Below are 12,003 nucleotides of genomic sequence, written 5' to 3'. Positions count from 1 at the left end.
GGGGTAATAGAAAGACAAGGAGGCAAGGGATTGACCAATGCACTAATGAAACTACTGATAATTGTGCATGGCTAAAACAAAGAGGCTGTGAGAGTTTAACAGAAAATGAGGGGTAAAATTGAGTCAAAAATTGGGTTACAAAGGAAGTTGTTTCATCAAATTTTAGATATTAAATATAAATTAAAATAAGGATATAACATGACAAAAATTACATTTTAGAAGGGTCAGAATGGTGTATCTATGGTAAGGACACTTAAAACTATAGTTAGAAATTATAAACTCTTAAATAAGAATCTGGAAGTAGAGGAATAGGTATTTTTGAGATAAATTAAGGCAAGTAGAATTATGACTCAGTTACTAATTGTTGTAGGGACTAAGAGGGAGACGTCTAAGAATATTTACACAATTCTGACATGGATTACTGTATTAATATTTATTTATTAATAAATATTATGTATTTATGACATGGATTACTGTATGTATTAATATTTATTACTGTATTTATTAATATTTATTCATTTCCAAAAACTGGAAAACTAAAGGAGAAGCAGATTTTAGTTAGGACAGAAAATTAAAATTTTTCAGAGCAATTCTGAATTACCTTTAAACATTACGATTACCTATAAATTTGGACCTTTTTTTCCTGGAATAGTTTCACTAATGGCAATAACCACTATCTACCTATTTCTTTTTTTATTACATATATATGTAATAAAATAAATAAATTATCACATTTATTACTTAAAGTAAGTTAGGAAAGCCAAGCATTGTCATGCTTCAATACACAATTATTGATAACATACAAAAAGAGATATGGAACTATTTATATAATAAACCAATTGTTAGGCCAATGAAAGTTATCTCAGTAAATTTAAAAAGATTAAAGTAATATAAAGTATCTTCTCTGACTTCAATGGAATGAAGCTAGAAATTTAAAAAAGAGGAAACTAGAAAATTGACAGTATGTGAAAATTAGGTAACTCATTCTTAACCAGTGATTCCAAAAGAAATCATTAGTAAAATATTTTGAGACAGATGAAAACAAAACACAACATACCAGAACTCATGAGATGCTGTGAAAGCACTGTTCAGAGGGATATTTATAGCTATAAATGCCATCATTAAAAAGGAGAAAACATTTCTAGTGAATGAACTAACTTCATACCTAGAGAAACTGGAAAAGAAGTGAAAACTAAACTCCAAATGAGCAAACACAGTTGTGACAACAACATAAGAATAGGAAGAAGATAGAGATGTTGAGTAGCAGAGTTTTTTTTATGCTATTGAAGTTATCAACTCAACCAGATTTAAGAAGTTAAATATATTCCTCATGAAACCCACAAAGAAAATATCTAAAAGATACATAACAGAAAATGGCAAAGGAATCAAAATACAGTAAAACCTTGGTTTCCAAGGAAAATCTGTTCCTGAAACATGCTTGTATATCAAAGCAAATGTCAAGAACCATTGTTTCAATTGTGATCATGTGACATTTGGCATCACGGACTACTCATATTGCAAGACATCACTCATTTATTAAGTGAAATTTATTAGAAATGTTTGCTCATCTTGCAGAACACTCACAGAACAGGTTACTTGTAATCAAGCTTTTACTGTAATTCATTACCAAAAAAATCAGCTAACCACAAGATAAGGCAGTAATTCAAGGATAGCAATAGAGGGAAAAGGAAAAGGGAGAAGGGAAGAAAATAATAGGGATTTGGGTAGAAACAAATGAAATACAGAAGAATAGAAAAACAATGGAGAAAATGAAACCAAAAGTTTGTTCTTTGAAAAGATAAATAAACTCTTAGCTAGATTAAGAAAAAAGAGAAGACACAAAACCTAGTCAGAAATGATGGTGGGAATATTACTACCAACCTTACAGAAATAAAGGATTATAAAGAATACTCTGAACAATTGTATGCCTACAAATGAGATGACCTAGATGAATAGAAAAAATTCCAAGAAACATGTGAATTACCTCATGAAGAAGAAGAAATACAAAATATCAACAGATCTATAACAAAGAGGTTGAACAGTAATCAAAAACCTCCCAACAAAGGAACATATAGGACCAGATGACTTTACATATGAATGAAACCAACGCTTGAAGAAGAATTAACACCAGTGCTTCTCAATATCTTCCAAAAAATTGAAGAGGATAGATCATCTATAATGAGGCCAGCATACCCTTGCTACCAAAGCCAGATAAAGACATCACAAGGAAAGAAAATTATAGACCAGTATCTATTAGGAATATACATGTACAAAAAATACTCAAAATACTAGGAAACTGAGCTAAACAACATCTCAAAAGGATTATTATACACCATGACCAAATGAGATTATCCCAAGAATTCAAGAATAATTCAACATAAGAAAATCACTGTAATACAACACATCAAAGAATGAAAAAAAATCCACATCATCTCACTTGACACAAAATGCATTTAACAAAACTCTAAAATCTAACCCCTCTTTTTGATGAAAATACTCTGAGCACTAGGAGTAGAAGGGCACTTCCTTAACATGATAAAAGACATTTATGAAAAACACATCTAACACGCTCAGTGGTGAAAAACTGAAAAACTTTTCTTTTAAATCCAGGAACAAGACAAGGAAGAGTATTTACTTTCATCCGTGATACTGAACACTGCATTGGAAGTTCTAGCCAAAGTGATTAGACATGGAAAAGAAATAAAAGACATCCATACTGTTCAGGAAATTGTAAATCTATCACTATCCACAGTTAATTCTATATATAGAATATCCTGTAGAATCCACAAAAAAGTTATAGCCAACAAAGGAGTTGATTAAAATTGCAGCGTAGAAGAACACAAAAATTGCTTGGTTCTACACACCAGCAATAAACAATCTGAAAAGGAAATTAAAAGCAATTCCATTTAAAATGCCATCTGAAAAGTTAAATGCCTAGGAATAAATGAAACCTAGGAAATAAAAGACTTGTCCAGTGAAAAATTACAAATACTGCTGGAAATAACTGAAGACTAGCTAAAGAAATGAAAAGTCATCCCATGTTCATGGATTGGAGGACTTCATGTTATTAAGACATCAGTTCTAGTCAGTGTGATCTAGAGATTCAGTGTAAACCCTAACAAAATTCAAATAGCCTTTTAAAAATAGAAATGTAAAAAACCATACCTGAAATTCATATGAAATCACAAAAGGTTAGAAACAGCTAAAACAGTTATGTAAAAGAAGAACAAAATTGGAGAATGTTTCCCAATTTCAAAACTTTCTACAAAACTTACCATAATCAAAACAGTGTGGCACTGTTATAAAATAGACCTATAGACCAGTGGAAGAGGATTGAAGACCCAGAAGTAAATCCATGTTCTATGAGAAATTGATTTTAGACAAGGATGCTAAATCAAAGTTGTAACAACAGCTTTGGGAAAGAAAAAGTCTCTTTAACAAATGCTGCTAGAACAACTGGATGATCTTGGATTTGGCAATGATTTATGTTTTTTATCATGTTAAGTGTACTCTTGAGTCCCCATTATCTATCCGCCTCCTACCTCCCCATCTAGTAAACATTAATTCTCTCTGGTTAAGAGTCTATTCCTTGGTTTATCTCTATTTTCTCCTTTGCTCATTTATTTTAGTTCTTTAATTCTCCACATAAGTGAGATCGTATGGCATTTGTCTTTCTCTGACTTATTTCTCTTAGCAGTATATTCTCTAGTTGTATTTATGTTGTTGTGAATGGCAAGATTTAATTCTTTTTATGGCTGAATAATATTTCATTGTTTATATATATACCACATCATCTATCCATTCATCTTTGATGGACTTGTGGGCTGCTTCCATAATTTGGCTGTTGCAAATAATGCTTCAGTAAACATAGGGGTGCATGTATCCCTTTGAATTACTGTTTCTGTAATAATGGATTTTTATATATGATACCAATAACATTAGCAACAATAACAAAAAATAGATAAATTGGACTTAACCAAAATTAAAAGCCTTAGTACATCAACAAACAATATCAAAATAGAAAATGAAAGAGATAAAATATTTGGAAATCACATATTAGATAGCATTTAATATCCAGAATATATAAAGAACTACAACTAAACAGCAAAAAGACAACCCAATGTAAAAATGGCCAGAGGACCTGAATAGATACTTCTACAAAGAAGATAAACAAATGACCAACAAATATCTGAAAAGATGCTCTACATTACTAGTTGTCATGGAAATACAAGTCGAAACCACAAAGAATTACCAGTTTATACTCATTAGGGTGGCCTTTAAAAAAAAAAACAAAATAAGTGTTTGTAAGCATGAAAGCACCACCCTCACACATTGCTGGTGGTGATGTTAAATGGTACACCCACTCTGAAAAACTATTTGGCAGTGCTTGAGGGCTAAACTTGGAATTGCCATATGACTGAGTATTTCTACCTCCTAGGTATATACCTAAAAGAATTAAAAAGAGAGACTCAGATATTTGTATGCCAATGTTGATTGCAGCATTATTCATAATAGCAAAAAAAATGGAAACAATTTTAAGTGTTCGCTAACAGTGAATAAACAAAATGTAGTATATATGCATACTGGGATATCATTCAGTCATTAAAAGGAATGAAGTAATACAGGATACATGCTACAATATGTTTGCAGCTTGGCAACACTGTGCTGTGTGAAATTAACCATACCCAAAAGGACAAATATTGTATGATTTCACTTATATGAGGTTCTTTAAGTAGTGAAATTTATAATGAAAAAAGTCTAGGGAAAATGGGACATCAGTTACTTAATGGTTATAGATTTTCTATTTTTGTGATGGATAAATTTTGGAAATAAATAGTAATGACAGTTACCTATCACTGTGAATGTCACTAAATCATACATTTTAAAATGGTTATAATGCAAATTTGTTAAATGTATTTTCCGCAGCAAAATAAAAAACCAGTTGACCATAAATGTGACTTTTAATTTATGGACTTTTAGTTGTAATCTGTTGCTGTATGACCTTATCCCAGTACCACTTTGTATTGATTTCTATAGCCTTCTAGTAACTTACAGTCAGCAAGTGATCACGACTCCTCCAACCCTCTTCTTTTTGTGGTTTACTATTATGTGTCTCTCAAATTTTCATAGGAGTTTTATAATCTACTTATCAATTTTTAGAACTGGGTTCTTAAGCCAAGCTCTGCAATTACTAGTTCTGAGAATTTCAAAAACTTACTTGTCTCATTTTCTCATTTTTTTCATAATCATAGGTTATGGGAGTTAAATGAGAAAATACATATAAATACATGTAAATGCTAAATATATGAATACTAGTAGTATTGGTACTATTACTGCCACTGTCACTGTAACTGTGACTATCATACCATTTTTATATAATGACTAGGGTAATTAGAACTCTATGAAGTGTGTATTCTTTCTTTAACAATGAGGACCATATTGTAATGGGAAGAACATGAAAATTGGAATGAGTCTGCCCAAGTGCAGTAACAATGGAATATTGATAGCATGCTAAATTTATAAATATTCTAAATCTAGCTATGTTTCTTGATGCCATGAAAATAGAAATGTTCAGTAATCAGTTCATGGAACAAAACTGATAGTTGGTGAGGTTACCTTAATTTGGTTTTAGTTGAAGAATAGGAAAAAAGATAGGTTGAAATAATTTATTCTTGAACACTCTTTTTTTAAACTCACTTAATGACTCAGTTGTGTTTTGTTTTGTTTTCATTACTTCTAGATTGTTTCTTTTTATGAGATTTTTTCCAGTGTTATATCAGCTTTAATTTTCTTTTCTTCTATGTTTTATATAATACAGAGGCTCTCCAAATCTCCTTTTAGACTACAATTATCCTACTATTTTGTCAACATACTATTCATATGCATATTATTTGTATCTCCCATATCCAAGTGTGTACATGTTAAATCACATGTTTTACCTGCATTTTTTAACAGTTAAAACCAGGGACAGCTGGGTAGCTCAGCTAGTTGAATATCCACCCCTTGATTTCAGCTCAGTCCATGATCCTAAGATGATGGGATCTAGCTCCTCATCAGGCTCTTTGCTTAGCGTAGAGCCTGCTTAAGATTCCTCTCTCTCCCTCTGCCCCACTTCTGTCTCCCTGCCCCTCCCCCACTCATTTTCATTCTCATTCTCTCTCTCTTTTTCTGTGTGTGTGTGTCAAATAAAAAACAAATTAATTAAAACAGTTAAGACCACTATGATTGAGGGGTACCTGGGTGGTTCAGTTGGTTAAGCATCCTACTCTTGGAAATCTCACAATTTGTGAGTTCAAGCCCCATGTTGGGCTCTGTGCTAACAGTGTAGAGCCTATTTAGGATTTCTCTCTTCTTACTCTCTGCCCTTCCCCAGCCTACTCGCTCACTCACTCGCTCGCTCTCTCTCTAAATAAATAAACAAACAAACATTTTTTTTAAAGACCATTATGATTGATTTGAAGTTGATATTGGAATACTAATCTGGAAGCTTTCTCTCCCTAGGTTGGGATTTCAGGAGAGGCAGTATTTGAGTACTGTTAGTCAACATTATTCAAGAGAAAATGAGTTGTTTATTGAAGTTTATTATAGCAACTTTTTAATTTTTCTTCCAGAGGTTAACTGTTACCAACATTGTATGTTTGAGTCATAATTGTACTAACAAATCAAAAGTACTTCTGTAATAGCCATTTATTTAAAAGTTGTTGTAGGGGCGCCTGGGTGGCTCAGTTGGTTAAGCGTCCGGCTTCAGCTCAGGTCAGATCTCAGGGTTCGTGTGTTCAAGCCCCGTGTTGGGCTCTGTGCTGACAGCTAGCTCAGAGCCTGGAGCCTATTTCAGATTCTGTGTCTCCCTCTCTCTCTGACTCTCCCCTGCTCACACTGTCTCTCTCTGTCTCTCAAAAATAAATTAAAGAAAACAAGAAAAAAAAAAGTTGTTGTAGACTGCTTGTGTTATTACCAGTTTATTTTATAATTAGAGGTATTTTAAATGATTATTTAAATAAATAATTTTAAAATAATTATTTAAATAAATAATTACAATTATAAGTATTTTTTAAACTCTTTTTTGAAATAATTTCAAACTTTCTACTTCTGCCTAGTTCTATTGTGACACCTTAGTGTTTTATATTACAGATATTTGTTTACTCAATCCATTTCCATACAAGACTGCAGTTTCTTTGTATCTTCGTTCCCTTGATTCTATTACATAACATAAACTGAAAGAATAAAATGATTAACTCATTATTTGCAAGACTCTAAATTGAAGTCCTTGAGTTTTTAGTAGGTTTTTTTTCTCTAATTTCTTCATTGATATCCCAACAATTTCAACTTTTAATTTAAAAACTTTAATAATTGACACTGAAAACATTTTCTAAATGCCTACTTTAAACCTCTTACAGATGGTTACATAGGGGCTTGAGTGTCACTCTTGATTTCAGCTCAGGTCGTGATCCCAGGGGTATGGGACTGAGTCCCACATCAGGCTCTGTGCTGAGTATGGAGCCTGCTTGAGATTCATAATGTCTCTCTCTCTCTCTCTCTCTCTCTCTCTCTCTCTCTCTCCCCCCTCCCCCTCCCCCTCCCCCCTCCCTCTCCCTCCCTTCCCCCTACCATGCCTGTATCCCTGACTCACACTCTCTAAAACAAAATTAAAAATGGTTATATAATTTTTCATTTTAGTATGAATGAAGTCAAATATCATGAGTATTATCATCATTCAGTCATGGCACTTTAAATCTAGGAAGTAAATCTCAAATCAAGATATGAACACTATTTCCATTAGCAAGGATAAATTAATATTAAAGAGTTTAAATGTAGACTTTTCAATAAAATTCATTTGGCCAGATTATTTTTTAATGGAAACCAGAATGTCATTTTTATAAGTTTATTTATTTATTTTTAGAGAAAAAGGGGGTACACAAGCATGAGTGGGAAAAGGGCAGAGAGAGAGGGAAAGAAAGAATTCCAAGCAGGCCCCATGCTGTCAGCACAGAGCCTGACGTAGGGCTTGAGCCCATGAACCATGAGATCATGACCTCAGCCAAAATCAAGAGACACTTAATCACCAGAAGCCCTCAAAATGTTTTTAATTTACATTTGAGACAGGAGATATCCCAAAGTATCTAGAGTGTGTAAGTACCTTATTTGTGATTCTCTCTTTTCTAATATTGAGGTACTTGTAAAGTCAAATAAGTAATCAGAAAGTTCCTTCTTAAGCACTGAATCTGAGTAATGATAGGTAGATAACCTTGGAGTTTAAGAGCTTAGAGTTCCTATTTTATAGATATATAATAGTTGCCACAAATGCAAGCTATCTTTAATTTAAAATGTTTAGTAGTGACTTTTTAAAAACTAGAAAGTAGATGATGTTAATTTTAATAATATAATTTAACTCAATATATTCATCATATTATTTTAAAATGTATTCAATATTTTTAAACCAGTCTTTTTTTTTAACCAAGTTTTGAAATCTGGTATATATTTTACAATTAATGTGCATCTCAGTTGCCTCCTTCAATTGTAAAAATTACTGAATCACTCTGTGTCTCAATTTCCCCATTTTTACAATGACAGCAGTTACAAGAATTAGATAATATATCACATGTCTGGCAAATGATAAGTGTTACATAAAACTTAGCTACTTTTCAAAAAAAAAATTTCAAACAGGTGAACATGGCATGTAATGACCTCACTTCCTCAAGACAAAGATTGTATTTTAGGTATTAAATTATAACCCTCAAAACACTCATCTTTTTCTCTTGGAAAATGCTGGACATACACCTCTCTGACTCCTTGTTTAAATTACTTTTTTGAATATTTATTTATTTTTGAGAGAGTAAGCGCTAGTCGGAGAGGGGCAGAGAGGGAGACAAAGGATCCAAAGTGGGCTTCATGCTAACACCAAAGATCCTGATTCTGAGCTCCAACCCATGAGCCATGAGATAATGAATGTCCTGAGCCAAATTCAAATGCTTAATTGACTGAGCCACCCAGGTAACCCCCCCATACATTATTTTAAAAAAGAAGCAAATCATTATTGGTTCATTAATTGTGATTCATGTACAACACTAAGATATTAATAATAAGGAAAATGGTGATGGAAAATCTGGTGGAAAGGTCTCTTTACTTTTCTGCTCAGTTTTTCTGTAAATTCAAAACTACTCTGAAAAGTAAAATTCTGTTAATTGAAAACAAATCAAAAAGGCAAATACCGTGTGTGCTATTACTGCTTGATACATCTTAGTTGTGACATAATCCACCAATAAAAGTGGTTGCATCATTAAAAGTATCAGTAAGAGAAGTTTACTTACAGTTAAAAATATAACTTAATGTTTCCTCTTTTCATAGTCATTCATTATCTACCACTTTTTAAGTAATATGTGGAATACTTGGGGCGCCTGAGTGGCTCAGTCGGTTAAGTGTCCAGCTTCAGCTCAGGTCATGATCTCACAGTTCATGGGTTTGAGCCCCACATTGGGCTCTATGCTGACAGCTAGCTCAGAGCCTGGAGACTGCTTCAGATTCTATGTCTCCCTCCCTCTCTGACCCTACCCTGCTCGCGCTGTCTCTGTCTCTCAAAAATAAATAAAAAACAAAAATATTTTTTAAAATATATGGAATACTTAAGTATAAAAAGCTGTTTTTACTTTATGGTCACTGGGATGGGCAATGGGCAATTACTGGTGGCATTCTGATGCTAATGGAAGAAATAACCCATATATTTTTATGCACTATTGCTGGTTTTAAGAATATTTTATTTTCCTAATTTCAGGTTGGGTGGGACTATATCAGCATACAAGATAGTACCAGATGAAATAGAAGAAATCAAGGTATGGTATGGCATTTTTCACCACTACAAAGACTTAATATTTTGCCAGGTCAGGGGAGGGGGGGGAAAGGATTGCTTTTTCTTTGTACTATTGAATCTCTGGGTGTGTTAGGACATCATTTAATTCACAGTTATCCTATCTGAATTTTTAAAAAATGCATATTACATAGTCTGATTTCAATTACCATTATCAATGCATTTCTGTGAAAAATATTTGGAAAATCCAAAAAGAACCCTTTCCTGTGAACGACATTAAAAATCTACATAAGAAACACTGTATATAAGCATTAGAGTGCATAACAGATTATCTTTCTATCTTGTTTTAATTTATTTTCCCTATAATCTTTCACTAACTATAAGTAGTACTAGTCTTCTAGAAACTATTTTCTGGTTTCGTTGAAAACACAATATGCAAACTGCAATTTAAAATTTGTAGTACATTAAATGAAAAATTGACCTTGCTCTTTGATACTTACATCATTACTGCATTCTTCTGTTTTTAACATTTTACTAAATCCTATGGATTATTAGTCTTATAGCATAACACATGGCATGACATGCTCTGAGAGCAGTTTACAATCCAGTGAGAATCAAACTTACTATCTATTACATAAATAAAATTTAACAACTAAGTAGCAATAGTCAAGGGTAACAGTACTGAGTTAAATTGTTAATGATATATAAAGATCTCAACAAATTATTAAGCTTGACTTTATCAAAATTTCCAAAATTGAATTCAATAAACTCAAATATTTGTAAATTATTTTTTAATTTGCCTGCATTATCCTTAAATCAGTTAAGGTAATTGGTCTCTATTATATAATATACTATTAGTTATAATGTGTCAGGTGTTCTGTGTAGCCAGTATCAGGAATTAATTCAGTAATTATATTCTACCATTAAAAAAAAAAAAACAAGCGTCTCAAAAGACTCATTCCAACTTGTTATATATTTATAAAATAGTTTGGTTTGGAGAAACCTTAGGTCTAATCCAGCTTGTGTTACTGAAAGAGGAGATATAGGAATAAATATGAGAGAAAAGAGGAATAATTTTAAGATGATTAAATTTGAAATCTCTCTCAGATAACCAAATGCTCATTAAATCATTGGATAGATTGGTATGAAACTCAGAAGGAAGAGAATTTTATCTTTCAATTGATAATGGGATTTGTCCTTATCCAAGAATCACTGGAGACCAGGCTAGTAAATGGAATTGCCTAAAAGGCTATGAGGTAATAACAGTGAACCAAAACTGTTGACTCATCTAAAAACTAAAGAACTCACATATTTTTTATTAGCACAATTAACAAAAACATTGCCAATTGTTTAATATTGTCCTCTAAAGAAATAATTTTTTCATTGTATTTTTTTTGAAAATCTGGAGTTAGTATGGCATTTTTCACCACTACAAAGACTTAATATTTTGCCAGGTCAGGGGAGGGGGGCGGGAAAGGAAGGTACCTCAAGAGGTACCTTCAAAAAACATGATTCATGGATGACATTAATATGATTTTTTAATCAGTTGCTGGCATTATACCTAAGACAGCTTCAGAGAGTGAGGCTTGAGGCATTAAAAAAAAATGAAATAGCCCCTTCCTTTTTTAAAGTGTTGGAAGAAAATCTTTTATAAACTATTTCATGAACATTTATTTGATGGCACCATTAGCATTTATAACTAAAATCAGATATATCTTTTTTGTCTGAATTGGAGGAAATGTGAAATATCCGGTTGTAATGTTATTTTAGTTGCCAAATAACTGAGTAATTTTAAATTATCTAAATAGTAAAATTGAATTTAAATTTGAAATATAGCCACAATATAACATGTATAAATAAATATGCATGTGTATGTTTATTATTAAAATATAATTGATTAATGAAACAATTCAATTTTTATAAATATGATAATATTTTATAATATTTCTAGCATCAGAAATTATTATTTAGTTCATACAGAGTTTGAATTAAGCTTTTATTTATTGATTACAATGTATCACCTCATAGTCAATGGATGCTTGGCCAAAGACTTAAGGGATAAAGTGCAAATACATTCCTGGCCCAGTTCTAGCCATCTGTTCCACCCAATACCCTGTGGTTTTTTTGTTTTCCATTCCTTGCTTTTATTTAGCTTTACTTTATATATATTCCTAAATATTATATTTGTGTTTCTCTTTGTA

At 32.1% G+C, this 12,003-nt stretch overlaps 1 protein-coding gene across 7 annotated transcripts in view; it reads left to right on the top strand.

The window, feature by feature from the left end:
* Positions 1-12,003, top strand: part of GPHN (gephyrin) — a 608,842-nt gene that overhangs the window by 267,996 nt on the left and 328,843 nt on the right. For all 7 annotated transcript variants that reach the window (XM_029951674.1, XM_029951675.1, XM_029951680.1 and 4 more), the window contains exon 3: positions 9,770-9,827. In XM_029951674.1, the coding sequence (XP_029807534.1) occupies positions 9,770-9,827 (58 nt within the window). The remainder of the gene's footprint in view (positions 1-9,769; positions 9,828-12,003) is intronic.

This window comes from Suricata suricatta, chromosome 9 (genome assembly GCF_006229205.1).
Source record: "Suricata suricatta isolate VVHF042 chromosome 9, meerkat_22Aug2017_6uvM2_HiC, whole genome shotgun sequence".
NCBI classification, from domain to species: domain Eukaryota; kingdom Metazoa; phylum Chordata; class Mammalia; order Carnivora; family Herpestidae; genus Suricata; species Suricata suricatta.
The sequence above is the reverse complement of the archived record's forward strand: the minus strand, read 5'-3'. Positions and strand labels throughout refer to the sequence as shown.